The following is a 21,159-nucleotide window of genomic DNA, read 5'->3' on the forward strand; positions in this document are numbered from 1 at the left end:
TTCCAAAATGCAATAAAAACAAAAATCTGTGATATGTTAATTCACATGAACCTTTATTTAACTGACAAAAGTACAAAGAAAAGATTTTCAATAGTTTTACTGACCAACTTAATTGTATTTTGTAAATATACATAAATTTAGAATTTGATGGCTGCAACACACTCAACAAAACTTGAGACAGAGTTAAAATAAGATTGAAAAGTGCACAGAATATTCAAGTAACACCGATTTGGAAGACTCCACATTAAGCAGGCTAATTGGTAGCAGGTGACTGGGTATAAAAGTAGCGTCCATCAAAGGCTCAGTCTTTGCAAGCAAAGATGGGTCGTGACTCACCCCTTTGTGCCAAAATTCGTGAGAGAGTTGTTAGTCAGTTTAAAAGCAACATTTCCCAACACAAGATCGCAGAAAGTTCATATCTTTCAACATCTACAGTACATAATATTGTGAAAAGATTCAGAGACATCTCAGTGCGTAAAGGGCAGGGTTGGAAACCACTGTTGAATGCGTGTGATCTTCAAGCCCTCAGGTGGCACTGCCTAAGAAACTGTCATGCTACTGTGACAATTATAGCCACCTGGGCTTCGGGGTACTTCGGAAAACCATTGTCACTTAACACAGTCCGTCGCTGCATCCAGAAATGCAACTTGAAACTGTATTACGCAAGGAGGAAGCCATACATCAACTCTATGCAGAAATGCCGGCGAGTTCTCTGGGCCTGAGCTCATCTCAGATGGACCGAAAGGCTGTGGAACCATGTGCTGTGGTCAGATGAGTCCACATTTCAGCCGGTTTTCGGAAAAAATGGGCGCCGAGTTCTCCATGCCAAAGATGAAAACGACCATCTTGATTATTATCGACGAAAGGTGCAAAAGCCAGCATCTGTGATGGTATGGGGGTGCATCAGTGCCCACGGCATGGGTGAGTTGCATGTCTGTGAAGGTACCATTGACTCTGAGGCGTTTATTAGGATATTAGAGAGACATATGTTGCCGTCAAGGCGACGTCTCTTCCCGGGACGTCCATGCTTATTTCAGCAGGACAATGCCAGACCACATTCTGCACAGCGTGGCTTTGTAGACACAGAGTGCGTGTGCTTGACTGCCCTGCTGCCAGTCCATATCTATCTTCTATTGAAAATGTATGGCACATCACGAAGAGGAGAATCAGACAATGGAGACCACGGACTGTTGAGCAGCTAAAGTCTTATATCAAGCAAGAAGGGACAAAATTTCCAATTGCAAATCTACTACAATTAGTATCCTCAGTTCCAAAATGATTAAAAACTGTTATTAAAAGGAAAGGAGATGTAACACAATGGTAAACATGCCTCTATCCCAACTTTTTTTGAGTGTGTTACAGCCATCAAATTCTAAATTTGTGTATATTTACAAAATACAATTAAGTTGGTCGGTAAAACTATTGAGAATCTTTTCTTTGTACTTTTGTCAGTTAAATAAAGGTTCATGTGAATTAACATATCACAGATTTTTGTTTTTATTGCATTTTGGAAAAGATCCCAACTTTTCTGGAAGTGGGGTTTGTATAAGGTAATAGGAATATGCCTGATCTCTCCCTACCCTGAGGAGACACTGCAAATTACTCCAGAACATGAATTATCGGAAAATATTCAAAGCCATACTGGGATTTGTTTTTGTTCTTCCTTTTTGAGGAATATGACTTAGACTTTTGGTATCAAATTCTCAGCTAGCTAGCTTTAAAATTAAATCAGATATGTTCTATATTGGAGGCCAGACTACACTAAACATTTGTAAAGGACCATATTAAACACTTTGATGCAGATTGTTCATCACTTTGTGCAATGGATTTTTGGAATTCATAGCACCCTGATATTTTACAACTCGGCAAAAAAACCATTTAGATAGTTGTGTCCGTGCTTATTTGCTTCTTGGAGTAATCCAGAACTAAAGCCACCACTCTCCTCCCTGCATGTTGCTCCCATTGAGTTTTATTCATCTGTAGGTCAACTCATTAGGCAATTTTCCCTTAATACATAGGCAACTCAGTGAAATGGTGTCATGATAACTTTTTCCTCATTGTCTATATCCATAATGTTGAGATTGAAAGGTTAAAGTTCCTAGAAATGACCATCACTAGTAATCTCTCCTGGTTCAACCATGTAGATATCACGATGAAGAAAGTTTACCAACACTTCTGCTTCAAAAGGCTAAAGAAATTTGGCATGCCTACATCGACCCTTACCAATTTTTATCTATTCACCATAGAAATCATTCTATCTGGATGCATAATGGCTTGGTATGGCAACTGCTCTGCCCGTGACCGCAAGATGTGCTTTTGCAAAATAAGCAAAGAGTTGTGGACACAGCTCAGCACATCACAGAAATCAGCCTCTCTTCTATGGATTCTGTCTAAACTTCTCGCTGCCTCAGTAAAGTAGCCAGCATAATCAAAGACCCCAGATATTCTCACTTCTCTCTCCCATGGGGCAGAAGATACAGAAGCCTGAAAGTACGTACCACCAGATTCGAGGACAGCTTCTATCCCGCTGTTAGTAGACACTTGGACAGACCACTTGTATGATAAAATGGACTTCACCATCAGCCTTGTTATTATCTTGTACTTATGTTTACTTGCCCTGTAGCTTTTACACTTTATTCCACATTGTTATTGCTTTGCCTTGTTTTGCCTCAATGAACTGTGTAATGATTTGATCTGTATGAACAGTTTGCAAGACAAGCTTTTCACTGTATCTTGGTGCATGTGACAATAATAAACCAATACCCAAAGCTGCAGTGGGACTCAAAAAGCAGTTCACTACTTTTGACTATTCAGAACTTACGGTGATAATCAAAACTAATGAAAGTAAACCCTTTGCTAATAAAGTTTCAAGGTCTCAGTTTTTGATCCCACTTTAGCGGTAGCTCATTTTAGTGTTGGAATTTCTTGAAGCTTATTTCATAATAAGTCTTCAGTATAGCATTTGGGCTGTGCTTTTGTCAAATTTATGCTGCAGCAACAATTTATATAATGATAGAAATGCTTAAAAATATGGGCAGGTCTGAGGAAATGTTAATATTTTTTCTCATTCCATAACTTGCCCTGCTGAGCATTTTCAGGATTTTCTATGTAAATATGTGTTTACTCATGAGATTAGCATTTATTGCACACGAGTTTGTGCTTAAAAGTATCCAGGTCAGCCTTTGTGTTTAATGGCTGGAATCCGTTGCTGAAGGTACTTCTTAACATTAAAAGCCATAAGTGTCTGAAGCTGATCACAAGGGGGTGCTACTTGGATACTCTTGAGACTTGCTACCATGCCAACAAATACAAGAGTAAACTTGTGAAAATAGAGATTTGGGCCACTTGTTGGTGTGATTGAAGCTGGGAGTTTATTTAAAACAAATTTGTAACAGTTATCAAAAAGGAGGTGCTTTATCAAGGAGGTGCTTTTAAGAGCTTTAAAAGTGGAAATATTGGTTGGGGAAGAGTGAATTACAGCAATGGATGAGGTTGCAGTGAAGTACAAGGGTTGGAGTTGCTATCATTTTGATAGTAGCACTACAGGGGCTTTGGGAAAAGAGACTGGTCAGACTTTAAGGTAAGTCTGCTTGTATTTTCAGCTTGTTTGCATCAGATGACATTGTTCTCTTTCACTTTCTCATTGAAATTAAAGTTTGCAGCTGTCATCTTAGTCTTTCATTAAATTTGTATTACCTAAAGTAATTAAGATGGTAGCCCATATTGATGCTTAATGAGATATTGCTGAGCATGGGCAATGATTGGGGAGATCTCTTTACTAAAATATCATTAAACCAGTGCAGCAGTTAAGATGTCACATTATGTGTTGTTTATGTTATGCATTTAAAATGACAGATGTATCTGCCGTATTGTCATTCCTTTACTGTAAATTTTATGTAACTGTCTTACTATTATTGCCAATCACTAATAAATTAAGAGATGTATTAATGCACAGAAAAGTCTATAGATTACAATATATGTATCCCATACCTTGCAGAATAAACTTATTTTGATTTGCATTTTAGGTCAACACCTTGTCCTAATGTTAAACATGGGGACGAATGGGGAGAGCCCACAAAATGTGAGAGCGGAGATAATTGTCAGTACTGTCACTCTCGCACCGAGCAGCAGTTTCATCCAGAGGTAAGTCTAAAATGTGTGAACGCACAAAACAACAATGAATATGGATTCTGTGATCTGATTGGGGTGGGGGAGTTATGACTGCAACTTGAGGTGGACTTCACTCTGAAAAAATTTGGGTAGTTACATCTAGATGTAGCAGTGACCATTCTTCATGTAAGAGCATAATAAAAGCAGGAATAAGCCATTCAACTCAAGTTGGTTTTGCTGTTCAATATGAATATGGCTGAAATCCTCCAGCCCTCATCTGACCTTGCCTTCACTGATAATTTTTCAAAAATGATTCCTATAATCTAACCTCCAGGAGAATTCCGGGGATTAATTACCCACAACAAAAAGTTGTTTCTATGTATCTCAGTTTTAAATAACTGCCCCATAAACTTTTAACTAGTAATTTGCAAATAATAAATATATAGAAGCTGTTTGCTTGCTTTGCCTCAGTATAGTACTTAAAGAATGGTGTGTTTATACATGCCTTTTTCAAACAATCAAGAATTATATCTCCTCCCTTGTATGGACAAAGATCTAGGAATAGTATAGTGACCAACTTTTATTCCTCAATCATCATCACCACAAGAGCAGATTATCTATCTTGCATCTTGTCCTAAAAATTTGCTGCTGTTTTTACATTTTTGAAAAACACTGCAACAATAATTCAAAAGTAACTTGCTTTTGAAAGTAGCTATTTCAATCCATGTATTTCTTCCTACCACTAGATCTATACTTAACCTGCAGAACCAACAGAAATCTCCATGAAAGATGCTCGTTGATTTTTCTCTTATTAAATTAGCAGCCCATAAAATTGGACAGTGCAGGCAAGTTCCTCCCTGCATCTCTTACATTCTTGAAAGGTGTCCTTGCATATTTTAGAAAGTGTATGTCCTGTAACCGTGCAGTGGATACGGCTAAAGCTGAATTCTTGTTGCGGTATACCAAAGTATGGTGGGATTTTTTGATCCATTAGCTCCTTCTACCTCAGTTTCCATCAGCCCTTGTGTGTAAAATGAATTCAATATCAGGAATGAGATAGGATGGAAGCATGTGTGGCTTCAGTGAATGTTCTTAATTATTAGCGTGAATCTTAAAGTTAGACCTTTAATAAATATAAACTTTATTTGCAACAAAAATAATAACCTAAGTATTATCCTGCATATTTACAAATTGGGAATAAACCTGTATTATTGAAAAATTCTGGTAGACACTGTTACTTTTTAACCATAGTCTGTCATTGCTTTTCTTTTAGTATCATCTTTGTATAAGAAATAATGTGATTGACTAATACCAGCTATTGGTCAGAAAATTGCCCTATTTGGATGCATGCTATGTTCTTTGCTGCATTCATATGGTTTGAGTAAATTTAAGTTTTTCTATGTAATGGATACCATTTTGTGCTGACCCTGTAGTTCCCTTTAGATATTTCTGTTTTTCTTACTGCGGTTACCCTTTTTTATACTGGATTGGGTGAATGTATACCTGTATTGCCACTTTCAAGGAACAAGGAAGTACATGTATTCTTCAGTTTCTCTGTTTAATAACAATTCCCTGGACTCTGCCATTTGCAGCAAGAAAGCTTAACTTTGCAGAGCTTGAGTATTTGAGACTGGGCAAGAGGTAATTTGAACAGTAAAGATGGTCGGTGAGCATAATCAGTTTCAGAAAGTAAGTGAGCTAGCGAGTTTCTTATTTGTATTACTTTTTTCCCACCACCCTCTAGATCTACAAATCCACAAAATGCAATGATATGCGACAGACAGGATATTGCCCACGTGGGCCTTTCTGTGCATTTGCACATGTTGAACGTAAGTTGGCAATCTGTTTTGTTTTCATATTGGGAATATTCATCTTCCTGAAGCTCTTTCAGTTCTCTCACCTGTTGTTGGGCAATATTATGTGATTACTTAGTTGAAGCATAATTGATTTCTTAGCATGAAGAAAGAGTCACAAGGTTCAATATGTTAATTTTGAGACCTTTTGAAACCAACCATTACATATTCAAAACATTATTAATATTTTTAACCATAATGAAGAAAATTGGATAAAAGAAAGCAGAAGTGCAGACAGCAGTCTTTAAGTCCTACTTGCATATGCCAAAGGATTGATGGAGGTATTTGTAGAAGAGAGAACAAACCAAGTCTGTGACTCGTCCTGGGGTTCACCAGCTATATCTCTTGAAACCTAACAACATTTACACCATCACTTCCTGCTGATTCTTCTCATTCTCAAGTGAAATATGAAATGACTGAATTTATTGTAAGAACAAGATGGAGCAGCAGATGATTAAAATAATACTATTTTATAGAAACCTGGCAGTTAATATACAGATCCTTGCAAGTAACAGAACAAGTTGAATATATTTATAAAAAAATGTAGTGTTATCTGTAAACTTTTTTTAAACAAGTATTTATAAAAGCTCTGATAAAGACACAACTGGATTGTGTTAAATTCTGGCAACTACATTTTTAGGAAGGATCTGTAGAAGGATTCTGATCCTTCCAGTTTACTAGACTAGCATGAGTTCAGTTTGGTGGTAAAACATAGAAACATAGAAAATAGGTGCAGGAGTAGGCCATTCGGCCCTTTGAGCCTGCACCACCATTCAGTATGATCATGGCTGATCAGAACCCTGTACCTGCTTTCTCTCCATACCCCCTGATCCCTTTAGCCACAAGGGCCATATCTAACTTCTAACTTTCATATCTAACATATCTAACTTTTAGCATGAGAAAACACAATAGTTTTCCTTTGAGCAAAAAGCTGATGACAAAATGTCCTCAAAATTGTGAATTATTTGAAAAGTTAAGTGAGAAGCTTATTCCAATAACAGAAAGGTCATTAATCAAAAGGCACAGATTTTGTTTGAAGGAAGAGTTTATGGAATTTTGTGCTCAGAAACTTGAAGCCTAAAATACTGGCACAAAATGATTCAGTGGCATAATTTAAGCAGATATACAGTGGATTTTGGTTAATTGGTCCATCAGTTAATCGTGGCAGCCGTTATATGGCACAACTCTTGAAAAAAACTCATCGAGAAAATAGCCAGGATTTCCTCCATTTATTTGGGACACTATGCTGCTTAAATGGGACAGGAGACTTGCATCAGTTGCATGAACTTGTGTGGCTGTTAGACATGAAATCATGCTTGGAGCGAATGGTTATTAAATAGCATCAGTTGCGAATGCCTGTGCTTTTTTTAAAAAAAAGAATGACTTTTTTTCACTGATAGTTGGTGTGAAATGAACAGTAAGAGGATTTAGACAGGTTGACCGGGCTTTTAAGCATCTAGGCTTGGAGATGCTAGAAACAGCTAGATGTGAAAAAGGAACAATTTCACTCCTTCAGCAAAATAGGAACTACAAAGAATTTGAAGGTATTGACAATCTCCTTGAATTTTACAATAAAAATGAAGATTTGGAGGATACAATTGTCAAAGGCATTTAATGAAGTCAGTTCATTATCTGTCCGAGATGTCTGCGCTGATTTTGTTCATTTAGTGGTGTGTATGTCATATCAAACGATGATCAGAAACCTGTGCAGGAGAGTTTTTAAAGTGGAAAACGTGTTGCAGTAGGACACTTGCACTCCCTGGACCTCTAAACGTGACTACTTCTGTCTTTTCATGCCTTTTCGCTCTCCATGAAGTGTTACAGAACCACTTGGACATTGGAACTCACTGTTGAACTCATCTGCCCAGTCCACTGGAACTGACCACATGCTAGGACAGGCATGTTCCAGTTTCACTGGGTATGAGGCCCATCAGCTAGCCTCAACTGGTTTATCCTGTCTGTCGAAGCAGTGTATTGGGATGTGGCCGCTGTCACGTGCAAACGGTTACTTGGAGCCAGATGTGAGAGTTGAGTGTCCAGTGGGGATGCCCCTAAATAGCATGACAAGCCCCTTCACCAGAGGTGCTATGCCTCCTTGGACACCCCATACAGTGCCGTATACACTGGATGAATTCCACTGTTGATAACTATTAGGAAATATTATGTTTTATAATATTATAGTAGCATTGGTAGTGTTCTAAGTTATTCTGTATTTAACTTAAATACATAAGTTAAGTTTGTTTTTAGTTTAACAGTAGTTCTAACTTTTTATGAAGCTTTGAATAATTGGGACAGTCACTTAATTGGGCTAAAATGTACTAGTCCCAATGTGACCAGATTAACTGGAATCCGCTGTTTTGGATATCAAAAGAAAAAAAAATGTGCAGGTGTTTGTCGAAAAGACAAAGGAAGTGGAATAGTCAAATTGTTTCAAAGAGCTGTCATAACATGAGAAGACCCTTTTCTCTACAGTACCATTTTGTACTTAACTGAATCACTGTAAGGAACAAACTCTGTTGAAACTTGATTGCAGAATTCAGCAAGTATCAGAGGTTTAAAAAATACAGCAGTAACAACACTGAGCAGATTAGCAGAGTATGTTGTGGATATCTGCAGTGCTGTCATGAGTAAAACAGAATGGAAGTAAGAATACAGATTCTGAAATTATGAAATAAAAACTCAAAATGCTGGAAATAATCAGAGGTCAAAAAGTCTTTGCAGAAAGAATGTTCATGTTTCAGTTTACTGACTTCCATCAGAATACTGATCCCATTTATTGATACTAAATGGAAAGATACTGAAAAATTGTTTTTAATGAAAGAAATCCTCTGGTTTCAAATGCCTAAACCCCTGAAAGTAAAAAAAAAGTATTAGGAATATGAAATTTGACTTGATATGGCTTACAAAGTTTTTTTCCCTCAAGTCTGTGTGTAGGGCCATAGTGCAGTTTTAGACTTGTCATCTTGTAGATTCCACAAAGTAACATCAAGGATGAAAAACAATGTTGTTAATTTTATTAGAATTTATTAGAATAATTTCCACTAAAGCAGAGTGTGCAAAGAAGATCTAAAAAGAGAGTCATAAAAGGATCAAACCTTGTCTGGAGAGACACCTTTTGAGAAACTGTCTGTAAAAGCTGATCAATATAAAATAGTCACTAAGTATCATAGAGGAAATTGGGGCATATTTGCTTATATGGATGCTTATAAGCAACTTCGAATACTTCACAAATTTTAAAGGAATATTTAAATAGCGATAAAAGAGCATGGGGAAAGCAAAAGAGAGATTGTTGTAGGCTACAGGCTTTAAGATTTTTTTGTTTTGGAAGATGTGATGTTTTCGGGGGTTGGAACTAGTATAGTCTTTAGAAATATTACAGCTTGAGTGTATTACAGCTGCTGTTTATTAATTAGTGCATGTGCAATTCAGTTCATGATGTTATGAATAAATAGTGTTTTAATTTCACCGCATTTACAAGTTTTAAGTTACAATCTTGAAATCTTAGTTCTTAAATAGTTGGTCATTATTTGTTAGGTTAATGTTATTGATTAAGGTATGCGTTTCATTATAAATTTTGATTATTTTTTTTTACTTGTAGGAATACCCTCTACTGAGGAAGTACAAATCATGAATCAGGTAGCCTCAATGATGCAGGCAGGAGCTGTGGCAAGTGCTCAGCCCAAGCAAGGCCCTCGACTTTATTCTACAGAAAGTCTTGGATCTACCAATGAATGGAACACAAGTATTAATCCAGCCAGCAATAATGGACAGATAGGAAATGTGAGTAGATATCTTATTTCCTCACGTTATCAAACTGTCTGTTCTACTATCTGTATCCTGACAAGCTTCGTCAGTTTAATGCAACTTGGACGTTCACAGCCAACTTGTGTGTATTTATTGTTGCTGAAACATTTCTCTTTTTTTAAAAACTTTTTTTATTGAGTTTTCAGATAATTACAGAAAGAAGAAAATAAGAGAATACCCTTAGCCCCTCCCCCCTAACTTCCCTGTAGAAAAAGAAAGAGTGCCTGGATATCGGAAGATCCCACATGCTCCACGGAGTTCGTCATAACTTTAGTATATATATTTATTTCTTTCCCCAAATAACCAATTATTTTATCTTCAGAGCACCTATATATTTAATCCTGTCTTTTGTAAATAAGGGCGCCAAATTTTCAAAACTGTTTCATATTTATCTCTTAAATTATAAGTAATTTTTTCAAGTGGAATACAGCTGGAAATTTAATTCTTCCAACAATCTATACTTAAGTATGCATCCGATTTCCAAGTAACTGCAATAGCCTTTTTGGCTACTGCCAGTGCAATTTTAATTCTTACTGACATTTATTCAATTTGGGTTTTGATTTTATCCCTTCAATATCGCCTAATAAAAATAATATTGGATTATGTGGAAGTTGTGTTCCAATAATTTGTTCCAATAAAACTCTTAAATTTGTCCAAAAAGGTTGAATTTTAGAACAAGACCAAGTAGAATGTAAAAAAGTACCAATTTCTTGGTTACATCGGAAACACTGATCAGATAATTTGGATTTTATTTATTTATTTTTTGTGGTGTAATATATAATTGATGTAAAAAATTATATTACACAAATCTCAACCGGACATTTATTGTATTTGTCATACTATCAAGACATAGTCTTGATCAATTTGTTTCTTCAATTTTAATATTCAAGTCACTTACCCATTTTTGTCTTGACTTATGGACTCCTTGTTTAGTTGCCTGTTTTTGAATCAAGCTATACATACAAGAAATAATTTTTTTAGTTTTCCCTTTTTGAATTAAAGTTTCTATTTCTTTAGATTTCGGCAATAACATTGTTTGACCTAATTTTTCTCTTAAATAAGCCCTTAATTGGAAGTAACAAAAAAGAGTGTTGTTTGATACTTTGTAGCGGTGTGCTACATGCAGCGCTAAAATTACGACACAGAGTCGGTAACTGCAGTCGAAGGAAAAACTTTATTCGAAATCCTCAGCCTCACTTTTAAGCCTCCCTCAACCTGGCCCCCGTGGCGCAGAGGCTCCAAAGCTCTGTGCTCGCAAATCCCCGTAGGCTATCTAATTGTGAGTCGGTTCGGATGTGCCAGGAAATGGGTCGTCACAACTTTATATTTATTCTTTAATTGATCAAATGACATTAATATACCTCCTTCAAAACAATCTCCTATATATCTAATCCCTTTTTGAAACCAATTGTATAAAAGTTGATTATCGATTGTAAAAGGAATAAGTCTATTTTGAATTAAAGATCTCTTTGCTAATAAAGATTTCTTTGTCTCATCATCAACATTTATCTTATTCCATAAGTCAATCAAATGTTTTAATATAGGAGATTCTTTCTTTTCCCGTATCCATTTAGATTCCCATTTATATATAAAATCTTCTGGTGTATTTTCTCCTATTTTATCTAGTTCTATTCTAATCCATGCCGGTCTATCTTTCTCAAGAAAAGATGCAATAAATCTAAGTTGATTTGCTTTATAATAATTCTTAAAATTTGGAAGTTGTAACCCTCCTAAATCAAATTTCCATGTCAATTTTCCCAATGATATTCTTGACATCTTACCTTTCCAAAGAAACTTCCTCACATATTTATTTAACTCTTGAAAAAACTTCTGGGGTAATTGTATTGGTAGTGATTGAAATAAGTATTGTAGTCTAGGGAATATATTCATTTTTACGGTATTTACTCTCCCTACTAATGTTATTGGTAATATCATCCATTTATCAATATCTTCTTGAATTTTTTTCAATAATGGTAAGTAATTTAATTTGTATAAGTTCTTTATATCATTATCGACTCTTGATACCTAAATATTTTATACCATTTGCTGGCCATCTAAATTGAGTCATTAATCAACATTGACTATAATCTCCTTTAGTAAGAGGTAAAATTTCATTTTTATCCCAATTTATTTTGTAACCTGATATTTTCCCATATTCTTCTAATCTATAGGATAAATTACGCAACGAGTGCAATGGGTTTGTTAAATAAAGCAGAACATCATCAGCAAATAAGTTAATCTTGTATTCTTCCTGATTAACTATGAAGCCCTTAATATCTGGGTCCATCCTAATTAATTCAGCTAATGGTTCTATTGCCAACACAAATAAAGCAGGTGATAATGGACAACCTTGCCTAGTTGACCTTGTTAACTGAAATTGTGTTGAAATTTGACCATTTGTCACTACTTTAGCTTTGGGATTAATATTTAAGGTTTTAATCCATTTTATAAAAGATACCCCTAATCCATATTTTTCCAATACCTTAAATAAAAAATCCCATTCCAGTCTATCAAATGCCTTTTCTGCATCTAAAGCAACTGCCACACTCATTTCCTCCCTCTTTTGAGCCAAATGAATTATATTAAATAACCGAGTTACATTATCTGCCGATAGTCTATTTTTAATAAATCCTGTTTGATCCATATGTATTAATTTTGGTAAGTATTTAGATAGTCTGTTAGATAAGATTTTTGCTATTATTTTATAATCAGTATTTAACAAAGAAATAGGTCTATATGATGCTGGCTTTAAAAGATCTCTATCTTTTTTTGGCAATGCTATTAAAATAACTATCGAAAAAGATTTTGGAAGTTTATGTGTTCTTTCCGCTTGATGTATTAACTCCATAAAAGGAGGAATTCATAAATCTTTAACTTTTTATAAAATTCAGGTGGAAAACCATCTTTCTGGAGATTTATTACTTTGAAATGATCCTAGAGCTTCTTCAACCTCTTAACGTAAAAGGCATATCCAATCTCTTCTGTTCTTCTGTATTTAATTTTGGAAGAGTTATTTGTGATAAAAACATCTTGACATTATCATCTTGTGATTCTGATTTATACAATTCAGAATAAAAATTCTTGAAAGTTTCATTAATTTCTAAAGGTTTATAAGTAATTTTATTTACTCTTGTTGAATTGCATTTATTGTTTTAGAAGTCTGGTCTGTTTTTAACTGCCATGCAAGGACCTTATGTGATCTTTCACCTAATTCATAATATCTCTGTTTAGTTCTCATAATTGCTTTTTCTGTTCGATATGTCTGAAGTGTATTATATTGTAACTTCTACATTAATAAGATGTCTTCGTTTTTCTTCTGTCATATATCTTTGAGATTCTTTTTCTAATTTTGTAATTTCTTTTTCAAATTGATCTATTTCTATCATATATTCCTTCTTAATTTTAGAAGTATAACTTATTATCTGACCTCTCAAATATGCCTTCATTGCTTCCCACAATATAAATTTATCATCAACTGAATGTGAATTTGTATCTAAAAAAAACTGAATCTGCTTTTTCATAAAATCACAAAAATCTTGACGTTTTTGTAACATTGAATTAAATCTCCATCTATAAATTGATTCCTCTTTATCTATCATTATCATTGTCATTATCAAAGGCGAATGATCTGACAATATTCTTGCTTTATATTCCATATTTTTCACTCTATCTTGCATATTCATTGATAAGAAAAAATCTATCCTTGAATATGTTTTATGTCTTTTTGAATAAAATGAATAATCTCTTTCTTTTGGGTTAATTCTTCTCCATATATCAATCAAATTTAATTCCTTCATCAATGATAGAGTTAATTTTGCTACTTTTAATTTTGTGACAACCTTTGTTGATCTATCTAAAACTGGATCTAGACAAAAGTCAAAATCTCCACCTATTAATATTTTGTCATGTGCGTTAGCGAAATTCAAAAAGACCTCTTGTATATGTAACCCCCTGGGTCGCCTCAGGCTCGCTCAGCTCGTTCTCGTCTAGGGGAAGCTGCCTTCAGCCCTGCCAAACTGGGTAATCAGCTGGTGTGGATGCTGTGTGATGTCCCCACCTCGCCCAAAAACAGACAGTACACCATATGAGATTAAATTAGTGCAATTTATAAAGGTTACTATAACTAAGTGATTAATAATGATACAGTATATATGAAGAAAAAAATAAAGAAAAGGCGCCAAACTTATCAAAGTCCAAACCACTTCGTGCACAACCGTTGGAGCTCAATTATTGAAGTCTTCTGGCCACCATTCGATCCCCTCCGAACTCCTTGACTCACAGCTCAGGACCCTCCGAGTGGTCAACCAAGCACATCTAGCTTCATCCCCCCTCCTCAAAGTACCTCCTGGCCTCGGACCCCCGCTTGGGGTCCGTTCCTCGCCCAGCTTACAGCATTGCGTCCTCTCTCTCAACCCCCTCGCGCCAATCTGCCCAAAAGCCCGTCAACAATTGCTTACAGACTCAGAAGAAAGAACAACATTAATCCCCGTTTGGTTTACAAAGGAATACAATTCTCGTTATCAGTAAATTTTAACCCAAACAAGCTTCCAGCACTCTCTCGCAACAAAGAAGCATTCCGGCTTTTAACGAAACAAAGAAGCCCTTTTGATTACATACACAGTAACAAAGAAAAAAGAAGAAACCCCCTTTACATGTAAATTTTACATCATTTTCAGTTGGTGCATAAATATTCATGAGTCCATAATTCTGAAAAAATTTGACAATGTATAATTACATATCTCCCTGCTGAATCAATTAATATGTTTTGTATTTTAATTGGTAAATTTTTATTAAACAAAATTGCAACTCCTCTCGCCTTTGAATTAAATGAAGCTGCAATAATATTTCCAACCCAGTCTCTTTTTAATTTCTGATGTTCTATCTCCGTTAAGTGTGTTTCTTGTAAAAAAGCTATATCTATTTTCATTTTTTTAATGTAAAAATTCTTTTTCTTTTCACTGATCCGTTAAGCCCATTAACATTAAAACTTAAAAAATTCAGTAAATTAGTCATTATTTTCAATTATGTTACTCCAATCTATAAAAATATCTAATCTTTCAACTTTAGTGGTATCTTGGGAAATCTTTCTGAAATTCTCCATGTTGCTATGTGTGTCCCCATCGATCATCCAGGCAGAAAGATAGAAGAAAAATAGAGTATAAAGAAATAAACAAAATACCCCCCTACTAATGTTGTGAAAAAAAAAGAACACAACATTACCCCCGTCTGTTGTACGGGTCATGGCGATCGCCATGATTACACACGTGAATCCCGTAGTAATCGATCCAAAGCTCCCCAGCCCCCCGGCAACATAAAAAAGTGTATAAATAAGAAGAAAAAAATACTATTCTCAATTAGTATTTCTGAAATTTTGCTTTTCTCCCCTATGTCATCCTTAAACGTCCATCAATTCCATTCACTGTCTCTGTCTTCATCTTTAATCCATTACACTTGGAAATCTCTGTGTGTAATTAGTGAGTAGTTGGAAGTTTTTGTGCGAACTCCTCTGCTTCTCGATAATCGGTAAAAAATCTTCTTTTTCCCTCCTCCAAAAAAATATCTGTGTTGCTGGGTGATGCATTATAAATTTATAACCCTTTTCCCATAAAACTTTTTTCGCTGGATTAAGTTCTTTCTTTCTCTTCAAAAGGTTATAACTTATATCAGGATAGAAAAGAACTGCCTTCCCTGCTATCATCAATGGCCCGTTTCTCTTTTTGGCACATTGGGCAGCCGCCTTCAGGATCTTTTCTTTATCTTGGTATCTTAAGCATTTTATCAAAATTGATCGTGGATTTTGGTCAGCTTGATGTCTTGACCTTAAGGCTCTGTGAGCCCTTTCAATTTCAATTAGAGTTTCTCCTTCCATTTCCAATTTTTCAGGAATCCATTTTTGAAAAAAAAATTATTGGATCTTCTCCTTCTATATCTTCTTTAAGTCCAACAATTTTAATATTATTTTGTCTACTAAAATTTTCAAGCTTATCAACTTTTTCCAACATTTGTTTTCTTTCTGATGTCCAGGCAGTAATATCATCTTCCATTTTATTCATTCTTTCAACCATGTCTTCCGTTGTAGTCTCCAAATCTATAATTCTCTTTTCCATTTTTTCCTGTCTTTTTGTCATTTTCTCAAACATAATCTCCACATTTATCTTTTTTCTGATTACTTTTAATGTGTCTAATTTATGCATTACTTGCATCAAGGTCTTTTCTATATTTCCAGAAGAACTTTTACCTCCATCTTCGTCTGATTTTTCCAGAGAATCTGAATCTCCCTCAGATTCACTTTCACTTTCGGTTTTAATCGTAACTGTAGTTCAGGTTGTTCTCGTTTGCGCATGCTCCTTCCTTCACGTTTGCGCAGTTCTCGTTGGTCTTTTTCTTTAGAAATGGTCGGTGTTGCCGCAGTTTCCTGTTCTGTATCACCGGTGGTAAAATGTACCTGAGCCCGCGGTTCTTTGGCAGAGGTGGGCCTTGATCCTGTTCCAACTTGCGTTGTCTTCACGGTAGTAGTTTTCTTCATCTTCTGTTTGTAAGGCATAACTTGAAACAATCCGGAGTAGTTTATAAGTAACTTTTAGAAAGTCTTGACTGACTATTCTTCACTTAAACATTAATTTACTGATTTTTTACGGGAGAGCTGGGTTCCAGCGTCTCGATCCTACATCATCACGTGACGTCCCCCGCTGAAACATTTCATGGAGATGTCCCCATTTCATCCCACCCACTTCGGTCTTCTCCTATCATTTCTCATTTCCCCCTCCTTCCCCCCCCCCCCCATTGCTATCAAATCTCTTAGTATCTTTCTCTTCAGTTAGTCCCGATGTAGGGTCTTGGCCCGAAACGTCGACAGTGCTTCTCTTTATAGATGCTGCCTGGCCTGCTGTGTTCCACCAGCATTTTGTGTGTGTTGTTTGAATTTCCAGCATCTGCAGATTTCCTCGTGTTTGCTCATGGAGATGTTGATGACTTTATGAATAATAGGCAGATTCTACAAGCACACTCTATCATCTATAGTGGTCCAAATTTCAGTCAATCATTTTTACTTTCTAGTTATAGCTTCCTAAAAATAGGTTTGAGAATTCCAATTTTCAAATAACATTTAGCCTTTGTATGGCTATATTGGTTTTATGGTATGAAAGGGATCCAAAGAGACTATACATTCTGTTTATATATAGAAAGATGGGTAGTAAGATAAATATATTCAGGGGGAAAAAACTGAATTAGTTCTGTCGCTGCTGTTTCTCAAAGCCACACTGGAAGCTTTGATATGAGGAACTCCCTGCTACCTATTGTATGTAGTTGATCTGCTGTCCATTTGTTATTTGATTAGTTTACTGTGGCTGCACACATTAAGAAGCGCAGGGTGATAGATGAGGGAGCTGATACAAGTTGATACAAGTTCACCCATAATTATATATCTGCTATATTGTTCTTGTGAGCTATGTCCAATTAAGTGTACAACTAAAATTCATATAACTATATGGGGGGGGGGGGAAATAAAGGAGGAACATCTATACAAATCCCATTTGGCTTTGTTACCCTGTATCCCTCAACTTGATTCCTATGGAAGTAACATCACAAACGCTTTTAAACATAATGGAATCTGCCTCCACCACCTCTTATGTTAGCTCTGTGTGGGAATCTCCTCAGAACTCCTTTAAATTTCTCCCCTCTCACCTTAAACCCATGCCTTCTAATTCTCAGATCCACTTTCTTGCCCTTTCCTTTTAGCCCTTGATTCCTTTCTAAGCATCTTAACCTGAAATATATCCAAATACTTTTCCTCAACAGCATTGAGGAAATAACAAGATCAGCATGGAATTCATTGTGGAGCAGCAAGAATATTGACATTTATGTCTTTAAGCTTGATATTTTGCTCATTTTAATAAATTCTATTTAATCAAAGTGTTGCACATAAATTAAGCATGCAATTCTGAGTGTGTATAAATTAAATGTCTGTCAATATATTATTTAGTGACACAATTAAGAATAAATTATGCTTTACTTTTTTGGTATTAAATGTTTTTGTTTTCATTTCAGGTTTCATCATCAAGCAGCCCAACAGTTACTTCAAGTTCAGGTAGTAACAGTTCATTGTATCTTGTTGGACCAATGAGTAGGTGCAAATATTTTACTAACTGTAGTTTATGTTCAGATGCTGCGACATCCAGTGTTTCATCACCCACATCTACGTATCCAAAAGCACCGGGCTTTGAACGCGAAGATCAGGTAAATATCTGCATTTTGATTGAGGCTAAGTGCTAGTCTTTTTCCAGAAATGCTTTTTCCCATTTTGTGTTTACAGTAATCTGTTGGCAGGTATTTAAATTGGGGTCTAACAGAAACTTGGTTCCAAGCATCACTAGAATATTGGTCCAATAATAGCCACAAAGCACTTACTTATGCCACAGAAACAGGCCTATCAGCCTATCCAGTCCATGCCAACCTGATCTTCTGATTAGTCCCATCCAGCTCCACCCAGACCATACTCCTCATCCATATACCTATCTAAACTTTGCGTAAGTGTTACAGTTGATCCCATGCTGGCATTCTTCTGAATCACTGTTCACCCTAAACCTTTAGTTCTAGTCTCATCCAGCATCCAGGAGAGAAAACCAGCATTCATTTACTCTATCTATAACCCTCGTAATTTTGTATACCTCAATAAGAACTCACCTCGTTCCCCTGTGCTCCAGGGAATGATGTTCTAACCAATTTAACTTACTCTTATAACTCAGGCCCCAGTCCCAGCAACATCCTTGTAAATTTTCTCTCCACTTTCCAAGCTTATTAATATCTTTCCTGCAAGTAGATGACCAGAACTGCATATAGTACTCTAAATTTGGCCTCACCAGCATCTTGTACAATTTCAACATAACATCCCAAATCCCGGACTCAGTGCCCTTATTTATGAAAACCAGTGTACTAAAAATCTCTTTACTACCCTGTCTATTGGCGATGCCACTTTTGAGGAATTATGAATCTGTATTCCCAGGCCTCTTTATTCTATTACACACTTCAGTGCCCTACCATTCACTGTGCAAGTTTTACCTGGTTTATTTTCCCAAAGTGCAGCACCTCACACTTGTCTGTGTTAAATTCTATCGGCCATTGTTCCACCCAATTTTCCAGCTATCCAGATCCTACTACTGGCTTTGATAACCTTCCTTTCTGTCCACTACTCCCTCATTCTAGTGGTCATTGTTATCTACATCATTAATATTGATGTTAAACCACAATAGACCTTGGACACACTATTAGTCACGGGGCTCCAGTGAATATACAACCATGTAGCACTCTCTGGCTTCTCCAACTAACCCAGTGTTGGATCCAGTTGACTATTTCTTCCTGAATGCTGAGCAACTTAACCTTCTGGACCAGCCTGCCATGTAGAATGTTGTCAAAGGCTTTGCTAAAGTCCACGTTGACAACATTTACTGTCTGTCTTTCACCAATGTGGCAAAAGGACTGAATTCTGTGGGGAGAGAATCATTTAAATGCTTTTGATGTTAAGACAGCATTCAAGAAGTGTGACAGCATAGAGCCCAAGTAATATTGAAACAAATGGGAAGCAAGAGAGAACACTATTTTTACTATGTGGCACAGAAGGTGATGGTTGTGATTGTTGCATGCCTGTTATTTCATCTACTGGTCTATTGAAGATCAGTGTTCTATGCTAAATAACAATCAGGTGCTTTATCAATGACCATTCTTTAATTAATCAAAGTGGAAAGCATAGGTGCATCCATAAATCATCATAAAGTTTTAACTGTAGCTGGGTAACATTCAGATTGGGAGAACTAAATAACACGTTGGAATAAAGGGGGCCTGGTTAGCTGCCAGTGATTAGAGGTGTTTGGATAGTGGAATTGATGGCTTTGTGGCAAAGTTTGTGGATAATACGAAGATAGGTGGAGGGGTAGGTAGTACTGAGGAAGCAATACGATTGTAGTAGGACTTAGATAAATTAGAATAACGGGCCAAAAAGTGGCAGATGGAATAGTGCTGAAAAATGTATGATAATGCATTTTTGTAAAAGGAACAATAGTGTAGATTATTATCTAAATGGGGAGAAAGTTCAAATATCAGAGGTGCAAAGGGTCTTGGGAGTCCTTGTGCAAGTCTCCCAGAAGGTTAATTCACAGGTGGAGTCTGTGGTGAAGAAGGCAAAAGCAGTGTTGGCATTTATTTCAAGGAGAATAGAAGATCAACACAAGGAGATAATGCTGAAGCTTTGTGAGACACTAGTTAGGCTGCACTTGGAGTATTGTCAACTGTTTTGTGCCCCAAATCTCAGAATGGATGTGTTGTCATTGGAGAGAGTCCAGAGGAAGTTCACAAGAATAATTTTGGGAATGAAAGAGTTAACATTTGAGGAGCGTTTGGCAGCTTTGGGTCTCTACTCACTGAAATTTAAAAGAATGCAGTGGGGGGGATCTCATTGAAACCTACCGAATGTTGAAAGGACTAGTTAGGATGGAAGTGAGGAGGATGTTTCCTATGATGAAGGAATCCAGAACTAGAGACCACAGCCTCAAGTTTGAGGGGCAACCTTTTAGAACAGAGGTAAGGAGGATTTTTTTTTATCCTGAGAGTGAATTTCTGGAATGCTCTACCACAGACTGTGGTGGAGGCCACATCCATGGGTACATTCAAAGCAGAAGTTGATAGATTTCTGATTGGTCAGAGCATCAAGGGATATGTTGAGAGGGCAGGTTTATGGGGTTGAATGGCTTTCGGGATCATCCATGATGAAATGGCAGAGCAGACTCAGTGGGCTGAATGGCCTAAATCTGTCCAAGTGATTTCCTGGTTCACACTTGAGTGCACATAACTAACTCACCATTATTGAATTAGATCACAATCCTGAATGACCACCCATGAAAAGTTAGCTGGTCTGGTTGCCTAACTGCTGTAAATTGAGTTTTCATAACACCTCAACGTCAGTATCATCCAGGCTGATTGGTACCTACCTTACATTCTAAACATTAATTCTGTACATCATTGATATATCTTGGCTGCCCTGTGCATGTGTAGCATGAATCCAACAATTCATTTGGCATTCTTTGACAGAACTCTTGGATGGACATATAAATAAGGTACACAGGAACACCAACTTCAATACTCATCCAAGTAGAAGAGTATCATAATTTTCAAGTCTATCACTTATTTTTGTTGTTTGAAACCAAACCCTGGCACCCCATACATCAAGCAGACCATCTTTATCACAAGGACTGCATTGGCTGACCAATGTTCTCCATGCCACTTAGGGATGTGCAGAAAAGTTTGGTTATATCATCTAAGCCCATTCTAATCTGTATACTAAAAATTCCAATATACGTAATTTGGCTCTTGTCTGATCTAAAAACAGTTTAGAGCTGTTTTG

At 36.3% G+C, this 21,159-nt stretch overlaps 1 protein-coding gene across 2 annotated transcripts in view; it reads left to right on the forward strand.

Moving 5' to 3' along the window:
* The window catches only part of unkl (unk like zinc finger), a 179,468-nt gene that overhangs the window by 96,595 nt on the left and 61,714 nt on the right, over window positions 1–21,159 (forward strand). The window contains exons 6-10 of one of the 2 annotated variants that reach the window (XM_059979676.1): window positions 4,026–4,143; window positions 5,855–5,939; window positions 9,562–9,743; window positions 17,814–17,853; window positions 17,929–18,002. In XM_059979676.1, the coding sequence (XP_059835659.1) occupies window positions 4,026–4,143; window positions 5,855–5,939; window positions 9,562–9,743; window positions 17,814–17,853; window positions 17,929–18,002 (499 nt within the window). Of the gene's footprint in view, window positions 1–4,025; window positions 4,144–5,854; window positions 5,940–9,561; window positions 9,744–17,813; window positions 18,003–21,159 lie in introns of both variants that reach the window. The other variant, XM_059979675.1, reaches the window with a different exon arrangement.

Source organism: Hypanus sabinus, chromosome 9, assembly GCF_030144855.1.
Source record: "Hypanus sabinus isolate sHypSab1 chromosome 9, sHypSab1.hap1, whole genome shotgun sequence".
Classification (NCBI taxonomy): Eukaryota; Metazoa; Chordata; class Chondrichthyes; order Myliobatiformes; family Dasyatidae; genus Hypanus; species Hypanus sabinus.